The following is a 15,731-nucleotide window of genomic DNA, read 5'->3' on the forward strand; positions in this document are numbered from 1 at the left end:
CAGCTCTGCCATTTCAGATCCAACAGTTGGATTTTCTTGAAAATTGGGATCTAATTTCTGCAGGTTATCAGCAACCCACGACCAGCTTTTGGGAGCAGACTCTTTGAATTCCTCCTATTAAACTTTTCTTAAATTCTGGTTTACTTTCATTCACTGCAAACCTGTCCTGTGTGAGTTAAAGACTTCCTAAATCTTATTTATGAGGTTATAGAAATGCATCAGTGGAACAGCGGAAGAGGCCTTCAGCTGGCACTTCCACTGAAGCTCTTCTGCCCAACTGACCTGTACTATATGCACCCCCTCCCCCCCAAGGAATGTAACCAACTTCAGAAAAAATGATCATAGATATGGTGATACAAATTGTCAATCTACTATTCCAACACAAATACATTAAGAAAGCCATGTAAAGTGAATTACCCAGACATTCAATATAAAGATAAATTACAAGGTGAAGATACATACAAACTGAATCTTAAAAAAAAAAAAAAAAGAGTGGCTATTACTGCCACAAAACTGTGCATGTGAGTACATGCACTCTCACATCGTAGGAAATCACTGGATCAAGATATAAAATAAAATACAACTCAAACGACAGGAAACACTCCTTCGCCTTATTATTACAAAGGCCATCTACTACAAGATGTCCTTTGATGAAGTGTGGCGCATTGATTATTTGAAAGAATCAATTACAGAAAAATTCCATTTAGTAGCTTTTGTACAGAGCTGGTCACTACTTGGTGAGTCATCACATTCCTTCAATTCAATGATCTTGACCTAAGAACTGGCTTCTTATTCTCATCCCCAGCAATGATCCTTCATATCTTACCAGCGGTCACCACGGCATTCACCTTTGAGCCTGTTTTTTAATGGTTGAACTGGTAATGCCTATATTGGGCAAACTTAACCTCTTTGCTTCTTGAGTTGAAGATTGAGACAACTTCTTCTCACGCTTTGTCGAAGTTATTGCTGTTTTACCGTCCAGTGAGGCTCTTCTAGGTGTTGCTAATGCACAACCACTAGCAGCACTTCTTTCAGCAATTCTTTTTTGGCGTTGAATCAATAATTCCTCCATTTTCTTCCTATTCTCTTCTTCCTGTTTTTTAGAAGAAAAGTTCAATTGCCTTCGAAAAGAGAAGGGAAGAAGTAAAAGAGCAGTAGAAAAAGAACAATAATTAATTAAATAACTTAAAAAATAGCCATTTAGTACCTTCTCCAGTTTGTTTTTATGTACTGCAGCTCTGCTTACAGTGGGTGGTTTCTTGATCCTTGAGACATTCTCAGATTTACTCTTTAATAGAGATCCACGCGAGGGTTTAGAGTTTGTTTCTCTCCCTGAAAGTTTTGCTTGAGAATCTTTACTGTTCTTACCGCCGGTGCTTTTACCATTAGAGGGAAACTTATTATCAGCATAATCATTTCCCTCCACACTAGAGCTCTTTTTTTCAGATTCAGCAAATGAAATATCCATTCCATAATCCATTTCAGGAGTCCATGGTGCGGCAGAAGACTCCATGCCTGAACCCCGATCAAGCACCATGTAAAGATCATCTGGTGGCTCATAGGTGACTACAGCCTTCTCTCTTGAAAGATCTGCAGAACCATTTTCATGGGGAACAGCTACAATAAGGTCTGAAACCATGCTTATATCTGTTCTCCATAGAGAATCACATTGATCAACAATTGATCGATCCTGCACCATGAAAGAGTCATCAACAAGATCTTTTTTAGTCTTCTCAATTTGGAAAGAAGCCCTGTCTGGTGTTAAACTCCGATCTCCATCAAAGATAGCATGTCCAATGGTTGCATCATGGCCTGCAAATGTTTTGGATTGATTAATAACAAACCAGTCTTCAGCTTTTTGAGTCTTGAGCACAGATGACTCAATTGTACATTCAGACAGAGCATCCTGGACATTTCTCCCTGACCCTTCTATTCTCTGTGGATATAGCAATTCTTCATCGCTGCAATCCCTTTTCTTCATGCCTGGGCGGAAATTTTCACTACTTCCAAAATTTTCCATGGAGATCCTACTCTCATTACCTGTATCTCTTTCAGTCATAAAGAAAGAATCAGTGTCAGCATGTCGCTGCTTTGTTTCTTTCTCTGATTCCAGGTCTACTGGACTGGTAAATGCAGATGGTTTTCCTGGCTCAGAGCTCTTGATTGCAAAATATTCATCTCGGACATTTACAGTTTGTGTATCCCCACCACTGGCACTTGGCTCATCATTTCTCATCAGAAGGTTCTGGAAGGTGTCCCAGTTCTCAGAGTTTTTGGCTCCATCTGAAGTTTTTGCATCAAATTCATTCTCATGACCCTCATCAGAAGCAGCATTAGATCCATTCGCAATGTTTGCATGTTTGTCTCCACCTCTCTTCTTATGATGACCTGGGGTTGACTTATGGTGCTTCTCAAAAGAACCAACAGCATCCTTTACCTTCTGTCTGAGAAAATCTCCATCAATGAATTCATCCTCAAATGAAGAAGAATCATCAACTTCACTATCATTGTTTCCTTCCCTCCTTTTAGGAGTGATGTAATTAATGTTGCGTATAACAACCGTTCTTGACGATTTCTTTTTGTGCCTTCTTTTGTGCAGTTGAGGCTGTTCCGTTGAATTCTTGATTTCCTGCTGCAAATCGGAATCTAGGTCACTGCCAGAAGTAGAGTCACTGGGCTCAGTTTGTTCATCTTGTTCTAAAGTTTCATGTCCTTTCCCATTTGGGAACCTTCCCTTTCGACGGTGATCTGGTTCTTGGACAGGACCATGACCATGGCCATTATCCGTATTTGGAGACCAATGCATATTTCCCTGATAATATGGAGGGAAACCCTGCATCCCATGGATACTGTACCCTTGATATGGATGCAATTGTTGCATAAGAGGGCTTTGGAAATTGTACATGTACGGAGGAAGCTGGTCTGTCCATGGCATTGGCACTTGATTTTTCACAGAAGTTTGTGGCATCTGACCTGATAATTGCAAGCTATTAGTTATACATAAAATTCTTTTATTTAACAGATAAGCCAGTAGGCCTTGGAAAGAAGTACCTATATTACTTCAGCATATTATTTTCTAAATTAATATGAATATTCCTTATCCTAAAACATGATACTCTGGAAAAAACATTTCAATACTATACACATATATGCCATAACTTTCATGGATTAAAGATAATGTGTATATATATATATATGTTGGAAGAGAGTTTTGATGTTCTTTGGGCTATATTATAGGCCTGAAAGTCCATATTATTCAGTCATTCTTGGAATGTTTTGAATGGTCATGATGGTATTCAGAAATGCAGTCCTAGGCTCCTCACATTTTCTATTTATTTCCTTCCCCATCACATTTAAAGCTCTTTTAAGTTATTAAAAGCAGCCCATCTCTTTGCTCTTGAATGGATGGCATGGTCCATCCTTGAGGTGATCATCCAATTAATGATGTGAATAAATCGTAGGTAGACCTTCACAGAAGAGATTTATGGTATGTGCATGGATTGATGGCCCAGACTTGGGGATTGGGTTTGGGCAATACAATTCTGAATCAACTCGATAAAGTTTTGACTGGCATTGGTCGAGTTACAGAAAAACAGGGGTAGGCAGGGTAATATTGTATCCTAGCATTGCCTTAAAATCATATCGCTCAGGCATTTGCCCTATACAACTGAGCCAATCCTGACCATGATTATGGCTCCTTTCCACGTAAAGTAAGTTCACAAGTAGTGAGTGCCAAAAGGAAGAAGGGGTATCATACCTTGGTTAATGTCTGAACTTGAATTGCCCGTGGTTGATTCAGAAACTGAAGCATCTAAAGACCCAGCTCGCTCTAGTTGCCCATTAGAGAGACCAAAATGAGAAATTGGCATGACCCCAGGATTTGGATTGCTATTATCACTTGTAAGTATGATTCCAGATGTTCCCAAGTATGGCAGCTCTGGCTGAGTGCATGCCTCCATTGCTGCTAATTCATCCATCCAAAGCCCATCATCATGCTTTTTATTACAGAGGTCCTTGAAATTTATGCATGCTTCCCTACATGACACCATAATATATAAATTATAATGCCAAAACTTGAGAAGAAGAGGATTTAATCACCCCAACGTAAGGAGAGATGATGTCCTATATAAGTAGCAACAAATGACGATTGACCTTTCTAACTCCAGCTTTGCCAGTTCTGGAGCAAGATTCCATTTTCAAAAAGATTGTATGCACCGAAATATTTGCCTATAACTAGAAAAACAGGAGTGGAAGTATGAGCAATATTGTACCCAGAATATTTTATTCATAAAAAGCTATAAGTTCTGGTGCTGGCTTGAACCTGTTTCTTGCATCAAGAATTCATAAAACTATGGAGGGAAACCAAAAAAGCTTCAAGAAACCACTAACAATGAACCCTAAACATAGTAACTTGAAAATTGTACATTTTTAGAACCTCTAGAAATCTACACAAAAATCCCAAGAAATAGTATTGCTTACAACCATGAGGGAATGAACAACTAACGGTCATGCTCTCCAAGGATAAAAACAGTGTTCAATAGTAAATGTAAACAATAATAACCCATAAAAAGAGGCTAGAAATGCAATGAAACGATAAGTAAAAAAATGCCCATGGATGCCCCCTTCCCCTCCCCTCCCCACCCCACCCCACCTAGGTATTTCAAAGGGAGCCAAAATACCAGAATAGAGAAGTGCAAACTAACTATTGATGCTTGTCACATTTTACTCCCACTAATAATGAAGAAAGCATTTCCCAAAGATATAGTAACTTCATGGGCACTGAGTATTACTGGATGGAAACACATAGTAGTGTTTGAGGTACATCGCACTTCTTGAAAAAATATCGAAGGAAATCGAAATGGGATTGTCTTTGAAAGAAAATTGGGATTAATTAAGAAATGAAAAATGTGTAGAGAGAAACAGGAAACATACTTGCAAATAATCACGAAACAAAAGGATTCAAATACAATGCAGCAGGAAGATGGTCTTATCATGCTTTTATCTAGGAAATTTTGTTGAAAGCAGTTCTGATGTCTAAGTTAACTCTGCCAATGTTTTGTTGCCAATCCCAAGCCCAGATAAAGGAGGAAGGTTGGTGTGTCAGGTCAGCAGTTGGCATAAAATTTTTAGCCAAACCTTTTTTACATGGATCCTAGAACCTTATGTTTTCGACCAAATGCTAGGGCATCCCCCCGGAAGCGACGCACTATAGTTTGACAAGGGTGTAGATGTGTAGTGAATAGTTAGGTAGGTGTCCCATGTAAGTGATGCATCACTTCAGCACCCATGTGTAGTGAAAACTAGACAAGGATTCTCGCACCATGGACCAGAGCGCGTAAAGAAGGTAGTCCAAAGGCGGAGAATTACATTAGCATCTTGGAACATAAGATATTTAATGGGTAAGAGTCTACAATTTAAGGATGTTATAAGGAGAAGAAGGATTAACATAGCTTGTATTCAAGAGACTAGATGGAAGGGTAAAAAAGTTAAGGAATCGAATGAATTTAAACTTTGGTATACACCAGAGGGGGGGGGGGGGAATAAAAGTAACAAAAGTGGAGTGGAAATAATAGTGGATAAGAAATTAAAAAATGATGTGGATATTAAAAGATTTGGCAATAGCATTATATCTATCAAACTTGTGTTGGAGAAAGAGATCGTCAATATAATTACCGCTTACACACCCCAAATAGGATTGGATAAAAGTAGTAAGATACAATTTTGGGAACACACAGATGGATTAGTGCAAGCTTTTAATCAGAGAAAATATTTTATTTTAAGGGGAGATCTAAATGGACATGTTGAGAGAGATCGTAAAGGCTATGAAGATGTACATAGAAGATATAGTTTTGGAGAGAGGAATGAAGAGGGAACTTCAGTTTTAGATTTTTTTTGTGGCTTCTGATTTATCAGCAGTAAAAGCATACTTTGGAAAGAGAGAGGATCATTTAGTTACCTTTAAAAGTGGGCATCAATGTATCCAAACATATTTATTTTTAACTAGAAAGCTTGATATGTTGTTTATATAATAAGGATTGTAAGGTTATACCAGGATAGTGCCTAACCACATAACATAGATTAGTGGTCATGGATATGTGTCATATTATGTGGAATTGAAGGAAATGTGATATTATATGCCAAACGATAAGGTGGTGGAGCTTAGAAAGACAAAATTTAAAATGATTTATTGATAAATTGATCAAACAAGGAAGATGGGCCTTTGATGGTGTAGAATTGAGGAAATTTAGACCTTGTGCCTTAATGTGCATAGTCCTTCCTTTATTTATAGCAAAAACAATAGCCCTAATCCTTACATGAATAGAAATCATAAGCCTTTCATGAGTCCGACTGGTCCTAGAGAAGTCCTAATTACATTATTCAACACTCCCCCTCAAGTTGGTGCATGGATATCACACACATCCAACTTGGACAAAATAAAATAAAAAGATTTACTACTAAGTCCCTTTGTGAGAACATTGGCTAATTGATCTTCACTTCGCACAAAGGGAATACAGATTAGTCCTTGCACTAACTTCTCTTTAATGAAATGCTTATCGATCTCGACATGCTTGGTATGATCATGCTGAACAGGGTTATGTGCAATCCTGATGGCTGACTTACTATCACAATATAGTAACATCGGTACCTGGATGGACACACCCAGGTCATGAAGGAGACCTTGCATCCAAAGTAGCTCGCAAATCCCATGTGTCATAGCTCGGAACTCAGCCTCTGCACTTGATCTAGCCACAATTGACTGCTTCTTACTGCGCCACGTAATTAAGTTGCCACCAACAAATGTACAGTAGCCAGTAGTGGAGCGAGGATCGTCTAGAGAGCCTGCCCAATCAGCATCAGTGTATGCGACAATTCTTATGTGATCTGTAGAAGAGAATAAAATTCAGTTTCCTGGTGCTGTCTTCAAGTACCTAAGAATCCGGTTCACAGCATCCATATGTGATGAATATGGATCATGCATGTACTGACTCACCAAATTTACTGCATGAGCTATGTCTAGTCTTATATGGGATAGATATATGAGTCTTCCAACTAGCCTTTGATATTGACCTTTATCAATAGGTTCACATTCTTTGCTTCTGAGATGAGAGTTAGCCTCAAAAGGAGTATCCAAGGGTTTACACCCTAACATACCAGTCTCTGAGAGGAGGTCCAAGGTATACTTTCTCTAGAAAAGAATAATACCCTTGGTTGAATGTGCCACCTCAATTCCAAGAAAGTATTTCAATCTTCCTAGGTCCTTGATCTCAAACTCCTTACCAAGATTTCATATGTATCATTGCCAATAACAACAATATCATCCACATATACTATCATTACAATAATCTGATCACCAACCTTTTTAATAATAGTGTATGATCAACATTACTTTGTGCAAAGCCAACAATTATCATAGCCTTGTGAAAATGACCAAACCATGAACCGGGAGACTGCTTCAATCCATACAGAGCTCTCTTTAGTTTACACACCTTGCCTTGTGTTTCTGAACTAGAGCATCCAGGTGGAATGTCCATATACACCACTTAGTCAGCACTCCATGAAGAAAGGCGTTTTTTATATCTAGTTGTTGTAGCTCCCATCCTCGGTTCACTACACTAGAGATTATAACTCAGATTGTATTCATTTCTGCCACAGGTGCAAAGGTGGTAGTCAAGCCCATAGGTTTGAGTAAAGCCCTTTGCCACCAGTCTTGCCTTATATCGATCCACAACCCCATTAGCATTGTACTTGATAGTGAGCACCCATCTGCAGCCAACTGGTTGCTTTTGCAAGGGTAGAACAATCAGATCCCATGTGTTATTCTTGTGAAGAGCTCTCATCTCCTCATTCATTGCCTCCTTCCACTTAGGTTCTATATTTTCCTCCTACCAGGTTTTAAGAATAGAAACAGAGGACAAAGAAGACACAAATGCACGATATGATGGGGAAAGAGCATTATAGGACACCACGTTAGAAATAGGATGCTGAGTACAAGTCCTATTACCTTTTCTATGAGCAATAGGAACATCAAGAGACTGATCAAAAGTGAGGGGAAAGGTTATACCTGGAAGGGAAGTTTAGGATCAGGAAGCAATGGAGTAGCAATGGTAGTATGAGTGGTAGTTTCAGTTCTCCTTTTTTTTATGAGAGAATACCTTCATCACTGGACCATTCTGTGTTTTCTGCTCCCCCTGAACAGTAACCTCTGGACCAATGGGAATCTCTGAACTAGTAGTCTTTATTCCAGTATCCCTTTGAGTAGCATCGTCATCCATGGTAAGGTGTAAAGGACAATCAAAAGTAGAAATCTGAATCACCTCTTCACCAACAGAGGACTCCCCCTGAAGAGGTGGAAAGTAAGCCTGAGTCTTACGAAATAACACATTCATGTAAACAAAGAGCCATCGAGAAAGTGGATAATAGCATCGGTATCCCTTCTGAGTGGGAGAATAGCCCACAAAAATACACTGGAGTCCACGATGATCAAGCTTGCCCGAAACCTAATGATTACGACCATAGAAAACACAACCAAAGACCTTGGGAGGAACAGCAAAAGTTCGAGACCCAGATAACAACTCAATGGGACTCTTAAAACTAAGTACCTGGGAAGGCATCCTGTTAATGAGATAGGTAGCAGTGAGAACAGCCTCACTCCAATAGGGAGCAGGGATATGCATCTCAAACATCAAGGAGCGTGTAACCTCAAGGAGATGGCAATTTTTGCGTTCAGCCACACCATTTTACGCTGAAGTATCTACACAACTAGTCTGATGAATTATCCCATGATCAACCAAGTAAGACTGAAATTAACCATCCATATATTTCTTCCCATTGTCAGTTCGAAGTATCTTAATTTTAGAATCAAACTGGGCCCTAACCATATAATGAAATTCCCAAAAGCATTGAAAAACCTCACTCTTATGATGCAATAAATAAATCCAAGTAGAACAAGTATTGCAATCAATAAAAGTAACAAACCATCGATAGTCAGAAATAAAGACACGACAGGCAAGTCCCCAAACATCAAAATGAATTAAAGCAAACGGAACAGTACTTTTATTATCAGAAGGAGGATAAACATTCCGAGTTTGTTTTGCCAAAACACACGCATCACAAATAAATTGGTCCATAGTACAGTGTTTAAATAATGTTGGAAATAATCTTGAATAAAGTGCCCCATGAGGAGTAACCTAGACATCGATGCCATCCCAAAAGTTCAAAGAGTGCCAAACCAAATGAAGTGTGTAAATCCCAAGAGGGACCAGTGTCTAGGTAATAGAGACCACCACTTATTCTACCATTGCCAATCGTTGCCCCCGTCACCAAGTCCTGAAACATACAGTGAGTAGGAAAGAAAGTGACTTTACAATACAAATCCTTGGTAATACTACCAATGAACAACAAAATAGTAGAAAACTTAGGAACATATAACATAGAGGACAGTGGTAATGAAGGAGAACACTGAATAGAACCCGACCTAGCAATAGGCGAAAGGGAACCATCCGTAATACGAACTTTGGTATTACCTGAAGAGGGACAATAGGTAGAAAAGAAGGTATATAAACCGGTCATGTGATCAGTAGCCTCTGAGTCAATTATCCAGGACTAGAAGGCCACAGATGCACTATGACCATAAACTATAGTACTTGAGTGGGCTGAGTGAGAGGCAGTGATTGTTGGCAGAGAGGATCCCATCTAAGTCAACATATGACGAAGCATAGCCATTTCGTCAGTAGAGAAGGATGCACCTGCAGTAGCGGAGCTATCAGAATCAATTGTAGTCTCAAATTGATTTGCCTGAGTGTTCTTCCCACAACCCTGATTATACCCACGAAAATTAGTAGGACATCCATAAAGCTTCCAACAAGTCTCCCTTATGTGAAGCTCATTGCCACAAAAGTCACATTTGATAACCGATTTGTTGGAAGAGGATGAAGTAATAGGTCGGGAACTTGTACGGGTAGAAGAAACAAGCGCAGATCAATCCTAAGAACCAAGTTGTAACATCTCAGATCGACGTTGTTCCTCAACCTGAATGATCGAATAGGCTTCTCAAGAGTGGGTGATGGATCACGATCAAGCACATTAGCCCTAATATGATCATATTCCACATTGAGACCTGCCACGAAATCATAAACGCGGAGCTCCTCCTCACGCTTCTTAAACTTAACAATATCAATCTCACTAACAGGTAGATGAGTCTCATAATAATCAATCTCATTCCATATACCCTACAGATAAAATTAATATTGAGCCACAGAAAGCTCTTTCTGAGTCGCCCCATGAACCTTCTTCCTCAATTCAAAACACTGGGCACACTTGCCCACGTGAGAATAAGGGGCCTTAGCGGCTTTCCAAATCTTAGCAGCAGAATCAAGTAACAGATATGTCCAAGCAATAGAAGAAGACATAGAATTAATAAGGTAGGACATTACCATCCAATTGGCAGCATCCCATTTGTCCTGAGCAGGACCTGCAGCAGTAGAGCATACTGAATCACCTGTGAGAAATCCAATATAACCACGACCAACAATTGATAGGTGGTAAGACCGAGACTAAATCAGATAGTTGCTCCCATCCAACTTGATGGCGCTAGAAGGGAAGAGAGGGTAATCATGACCAGACGAGCGACCCCCTACTTCTTGAGTAAGATATCCCAGAATCTTCAAACACCATAGGTGCAGATTCAACAAGTAATCACAAGAAAGGATGACCAATCCAGAGCTTAATCAAACATAAGCAACTTCAAGACAAAGACCCCAATGGGAGAACACTTACCATTAAGGGAGAGAGTTCAGTAGAGGCAAAATTACCCCCTTTACAGAGTTTTTTTATTTTTTATTTTTTTTTTTATTTTTTTTTTTTATTTGGGACTAGCACACATGTTAAAGTTGGTTTGGGTGAATTCTAGTTGGTTTAGAAGTAATACGGTAGGTTCTAGTCGGTTTAGTTGGTTTAGGGACGGTAAGGTTGGGTTAGGTTAAATCGAGTTGATTTAATTGGTTTAGGGGTAGGTTCAGTTGATTTCAAAGTGAAGTTGGGTTGGGTTGGGTTAGGTTAGGTTAGGTTAAGTAGTTGAGTTAATATAGAATTAGTTTGGTCATGGTTTGGTTACAAACGAGAGGTTCTAGTTGAGAGGGAAGTTGGCTTGGTAGAGGGTGAGGATGGGTCTAGTCGCAAGAGGTTACAGATGAGGTTGTAGAGTTCTAGTCGAGAGGTTGCAGTTACAGGTGAGATGTTCTGGTCGAGAGATTGCAGTGATGGCTCGTTTCGATGGTTGGGATCGATGGCAGCAAGGGTTCAGGCAGTGATGGTCACATGTAGGGTTACAGTGGCGAAGGGTTCAAGTAGCTTCGTGGGTTGGTCGTGGGCTGGCTTTGTGGGTTCAGGTGAAGAAGTGATGCTCGCCGGTTGCAGAGATCCTTGTTGGGATGATGGTTGCAGGTTCAATAGTGGGGCTTGGCAACGATAGTGAGTCTAAAGCATAGAAGAAGGTAATGGACTTGGGTTTTGGGGTTTGGGTTTTGGTGATCAGACCCACTCTGATACCATGTAGAATTGGGGAAATTTAGACCTTGTGCCTTAATGGGCATAGTCCGTCCTTTATTTATAGCAAAAACAATAGTCCTATTCCTTACATGAATAAAAGTCCAAATCCTTACATGAATATAAGTCAATCCTTTCATGAGTCTGAGTGGTCTTAATTACATTATTCAACAGATGGAGACACTGATACGATGTGGAACACGATAACTACTTATATTAAGAAGGTTGCTAAGGATGTCCCAGCCGAATCGAAAGGAAAACGTCAATACTTTAGGGAGACTTGAAGGTGGGATGATGAGGTTCTATCAGCCATAGATAAGAAACCTAATTTTAAGAATAGCAAGGAATAAGGATGTAAGGGATTTAAAAAGGTATAAATTTTCTAGAAATGAAGCTGAGAAGATTATGAGAAAAGCAAGACCAAGAAATATGAGGATCTTTATAATAATTTGAGCACAAAGAAAGGGGAAAGAGATATCTATAAGATAACTAAAATGAGGGAAAAGAAGAGTAAAGATTTTGACCATGTCAAATGTATTAAAAGTGAATGAAAAAGAACTAATAAGGGGTGAAGACATTAGAGAGATGGAAAAATTAGTTTTATAGCATACTAAATGACGAGATTTCAAGTAGTAGTGTTCCAGGAGGTTGTATTTTTTTTTTTTTTTTTGGATGACTAATAAATGCATTACGAAAGGAAAAAAGGGGGGATATACAATAGAGAGAAGGGGAGAGAAAAGGGGGGGGGACTAAAAACCCCTATTCAGGGGTGGGCCGGATGATAAAAGAGGGGAGACCCCAGGAGACAATAATGAGCCTATTCCTTGAGGAATCTGACCAAAATCTAATGGGAGAGACAACAAGTTTGGATGAGACATCAAAGCAAATGGTTTTCCAAATCGAATAGAGAGATCTAGAGTTGGAAGTCCATCTAAGAAGATTGCGCTCCATCCAAATATGAGAGATGGTAGCAGCAAGAGCTAATTTCCCAACTAGGTCACAAACAGATCTACCGACAAAGGTCATGTCCATCCAAATCCGTTCCCGGGAAAGCAGGAGAGGACTTCTTCTAGCAGGCCAGCAAGAGGAGAGAACACATTTCCAAATAGAGGAGAAAGGGCAATTATACAAGAGATGATTGTAGTCTTTAATCCCATTCCAACAAAGGTAGTAGGCGGGGGAGACCTGGATATGGCGATCAATGAGGAAAAGTTAGGTGGGGAGGCAGCTGGATATGGCTCAATAGGTAATAAAAGCATGGCAAGGGATGTGGCTAGGAAACCAGACAAGCTTATACTAAAGAAAAGAAAGGGCTCTAGAGCAGATCAGGTTCCAAGCTGAGGAGGAGCTGAAACGACCAAAGGAGAAATGAGTCCAAAGGACTTGATCAACGGAAGCAGTAGAAGCAAGGGGGAGGAGGGAAGGCCAGAGAAACGAGAGCGAGGGAGAAGAGAGGAAGGGGACTAAGCACCATTATGATGGAGGCAATTGGTGCATCTCTGGCCGATCTGGAGGAGTAAATAGATCTAGAACCAATAACCTCAAGGACGACCGCCGCAGGGTGCCAATTATCCAGCCTGAGGAGGGTGGAGGAGCCATCTCCTATGGATGAGGTCATGGCGCGCAAGACGATTGTTCTACAATTGAGAAGCTGGCGCCAAACCCAAAAGGAGTAGGGGGAAAGGGAGACAATCCAAAAGGATCTCTTTTAAGGAGAGAGGAGTAGACCCACGAGACCCAGATACTGTTATGCTTAGAAACAAGCTTCTAAATGAGCTTGAGGAGGCCGGAAATATTGGCTTCTTTGATTCTGTGAATCCCTAAACCACCTTCACAGAGGTGCAGGCAGATGAAGGCCCAATGGATTGGGTGGAGGAAGCGGGGAGCATCGGTTGCTTTCCAAAGGAAGAAGCACATCAAGGATTCAATCATCTTGGAGAGGGGAGAGGTTGTATTATCCATTAAGACACCACATGGCATAAATATATGCGACAAATTAGGGTGCCTAAAGTAAAAGAAGCTTTAAGGACAATGTAAGTAGGCAAGACACCAAGTCTAGATGTGGTCCCAATAGAAGTGTGGAATAGCTTAAGAATATATGGCTTATCTCGGCTAACCAAGTTGTTTAACAAGATTATGAACACAAGGAAAATGACAGATGCTTGTGGCTCCGATTTATGAAAACAAAAATTATATTTAAATCTACAATAACTATAAAAGCATAAAACTAATGAGTCATCCTATGAAATTATATGAGAGAGTTATTGAAACTCACCTGACAGAAAAACTATTATTATGGAGAACCAATTTAGTTTTATGCCAGGAAGATCCATAAAAGAAGTTATTTACTTACTTCGGAGACTCATAGAAAGATTTAGAGATTGCAAGAAGGATCTCTATATGGTCTTTACCACCTAGAATAATCTTTATAACAGAGTTCTTAGAGTTAATTCGGAAAGTACTAGAAAATAAAACTATTTCAAGTAAATACATGAAGATAGTTAAAGAAATGTATAATGGTGTGGTAACTAGTGTATGATCTATGGGGCCTCAAGATTGTGAATTCCCAATTACAGTTGGCTTACATCAATGATCAGCTTTAATCCCCCTATTTGTTTCCTCTTATCATAGATGATTTAACCAAAGACATTCAAGAGCAAGTCCATAGGTGTCTTTTTTTATGATGATATTGTTTTAGTGGATGAAACAAAGATAACACTAAGTTGAAATTATGGAGATCAACCTTAAAATCAAAATGTTTTAAGATAAGTAAAACAAAAATAGGGCATATAGTGTGTAACTTCAATTAACTAGAATGGATAGGGAGGTGTAGAAAATTGATGAGGGAGATTCTACAAAGTGATAATTTTAGGTATCTAGGCTCAAAGAAAGAGAAATAGATGATGATGTTACATGGAGAATTAAATGGGATGGATGAAGTGGAGAGGTAAATCTGGTGTTGTCTCACTTGCGTGATTGGCATATTCCTTTAAGACTCAAAATAAAATTTTATAGGACATAAGACTCGCTTGATGTATGGTGCGTAATGCTGAGCAATTAAAAAACATCATATAGATAAACTCATTGTAGCTGAAATGAGGATTTTACGATGGATGTGTGGTAAACTAGGAAGGATAAAATAAGGAATGAACATAACTGATTTTGAAGTAGCTCCTATGCATGATAAGCTATGAAAAGTCGTTTGAGGTGGTGGGATGTGCAAATGGTCATATACAACGAAAGCCTAAATGCTCCAGTACGTAAGAGTGATTTGATTTATATTAAAAGAGTTAAAAGAGCCAGGGGTAGAAATAAAATGACTCTGGGAGAATTGGTGATGAAAGACATGCATAGCTTAGGCCTTATATCAAGTAAGACTTTCAATAGAGCTGATTGAGGGTAAGGATCCATGTAGCAGTCCCCATTTAGTTGGGGAAAAGACTGAGTTGAGTTGAGTTCGGATGTCTAAGTTGAGTATATTGATGAAACTTCTCATGCCATATTGAATGTTGGTTGTAGGAGTTCTTCACTGCATATGCATAAATTGGAAAATAAAAAATGGATAGAACAGTGAGGTAAAACAATAAATTTAGCAATTACAACCTTCTCAATTAATAAAGCGGGGCTTGAAGTTTGAATTTACAGCCATGACATTGGTAGATCCCACCTTCCAGACTGAAATCAGAAAGTCTACATTATATCCAAAATCAACTTACAGATTCCATCTTACTTTTGGCAATTGGACTACATTCTTGTATGCCTTAAAATGGGTTAGACAAAGCCTTCTGGAAGGAAAAAAAGTGAGTATGTCCTACTGTGTCTTTCCAAATTACGTAGTTTGCACATTGCCTTGATTCAGATTGATCCGACCCAATTCGGTCAATTTATTCAAGAATTCAACCACCAAGACTAGTCAATTCAAAACTGACCAGTCAAGTCAGCTCAATTTCAAATTATTGGAGAAGTCAGATAAATATGCAAGGATTCACATTGACTGACTCATACAAACTCACCCAGTTTTTTCTGACCACAGTGGACTTGGCATATGACAAATTCAGTCCTTGATACTGATATGATAGTGCACTTCATGCAACGTGTTAAACAACAAAACAAGGAAAAGCAAGGAAAAATATTAAGAAGTGTAAGGGGTCAAACAGAAATCAATATAACCGAGTTTGCCCCCCCCC

The 15,731-nt window shown here is 39.3% G+C and overlaps 1 protein-coding gene across 1 annotated transcript in view; it reads right to left on the bottom strand.

Annotated features, from left to right (window-relative positions):
• Positions 1-404: 404 nt before the first annotated feature.
• The window catches only part of LOC122092823 (COP1-interacting protein 7-like), a 17,569-nt gene continuing 2,242 nt past the window's right edge, over positions 405-15,731 (bottom strand). Inside the window, exons 7-9 of the mRNA XM_042663116.1 lie at positions 3,758-4,035; positions 1,208-2,973; positions 405-1,093 (exon numbers count right to left, since the gene is read on the bottom strand). Coding sequence (XP_042519050.1) covers positions 845-1,093; positions 1,208-2,973; positions 3,758-4,035 — 2,293 coding nt within the window. The 3' untranslated portion in view covers positions 405-844. The remainder of the gene's footprint in view (positions 1,094-1,207; positions 2,974-3,757; positions 4,036-15,731) is intronic.

This window comes from Macadamia integrifolia, chromosome 11 (genome assembly GCF_013358625.1).
Source record: "Macadamia integrifolia cultivar HAES 741 chromosome 11, SCU_Mint_v3, whole genome shotgun sequence".
NCBI lineage: Eukaryota > Viridiplantae > Streptophyta > Magnoliopsida > Proteales > Proteaceae > Macadamia > Macadamia integrifolia.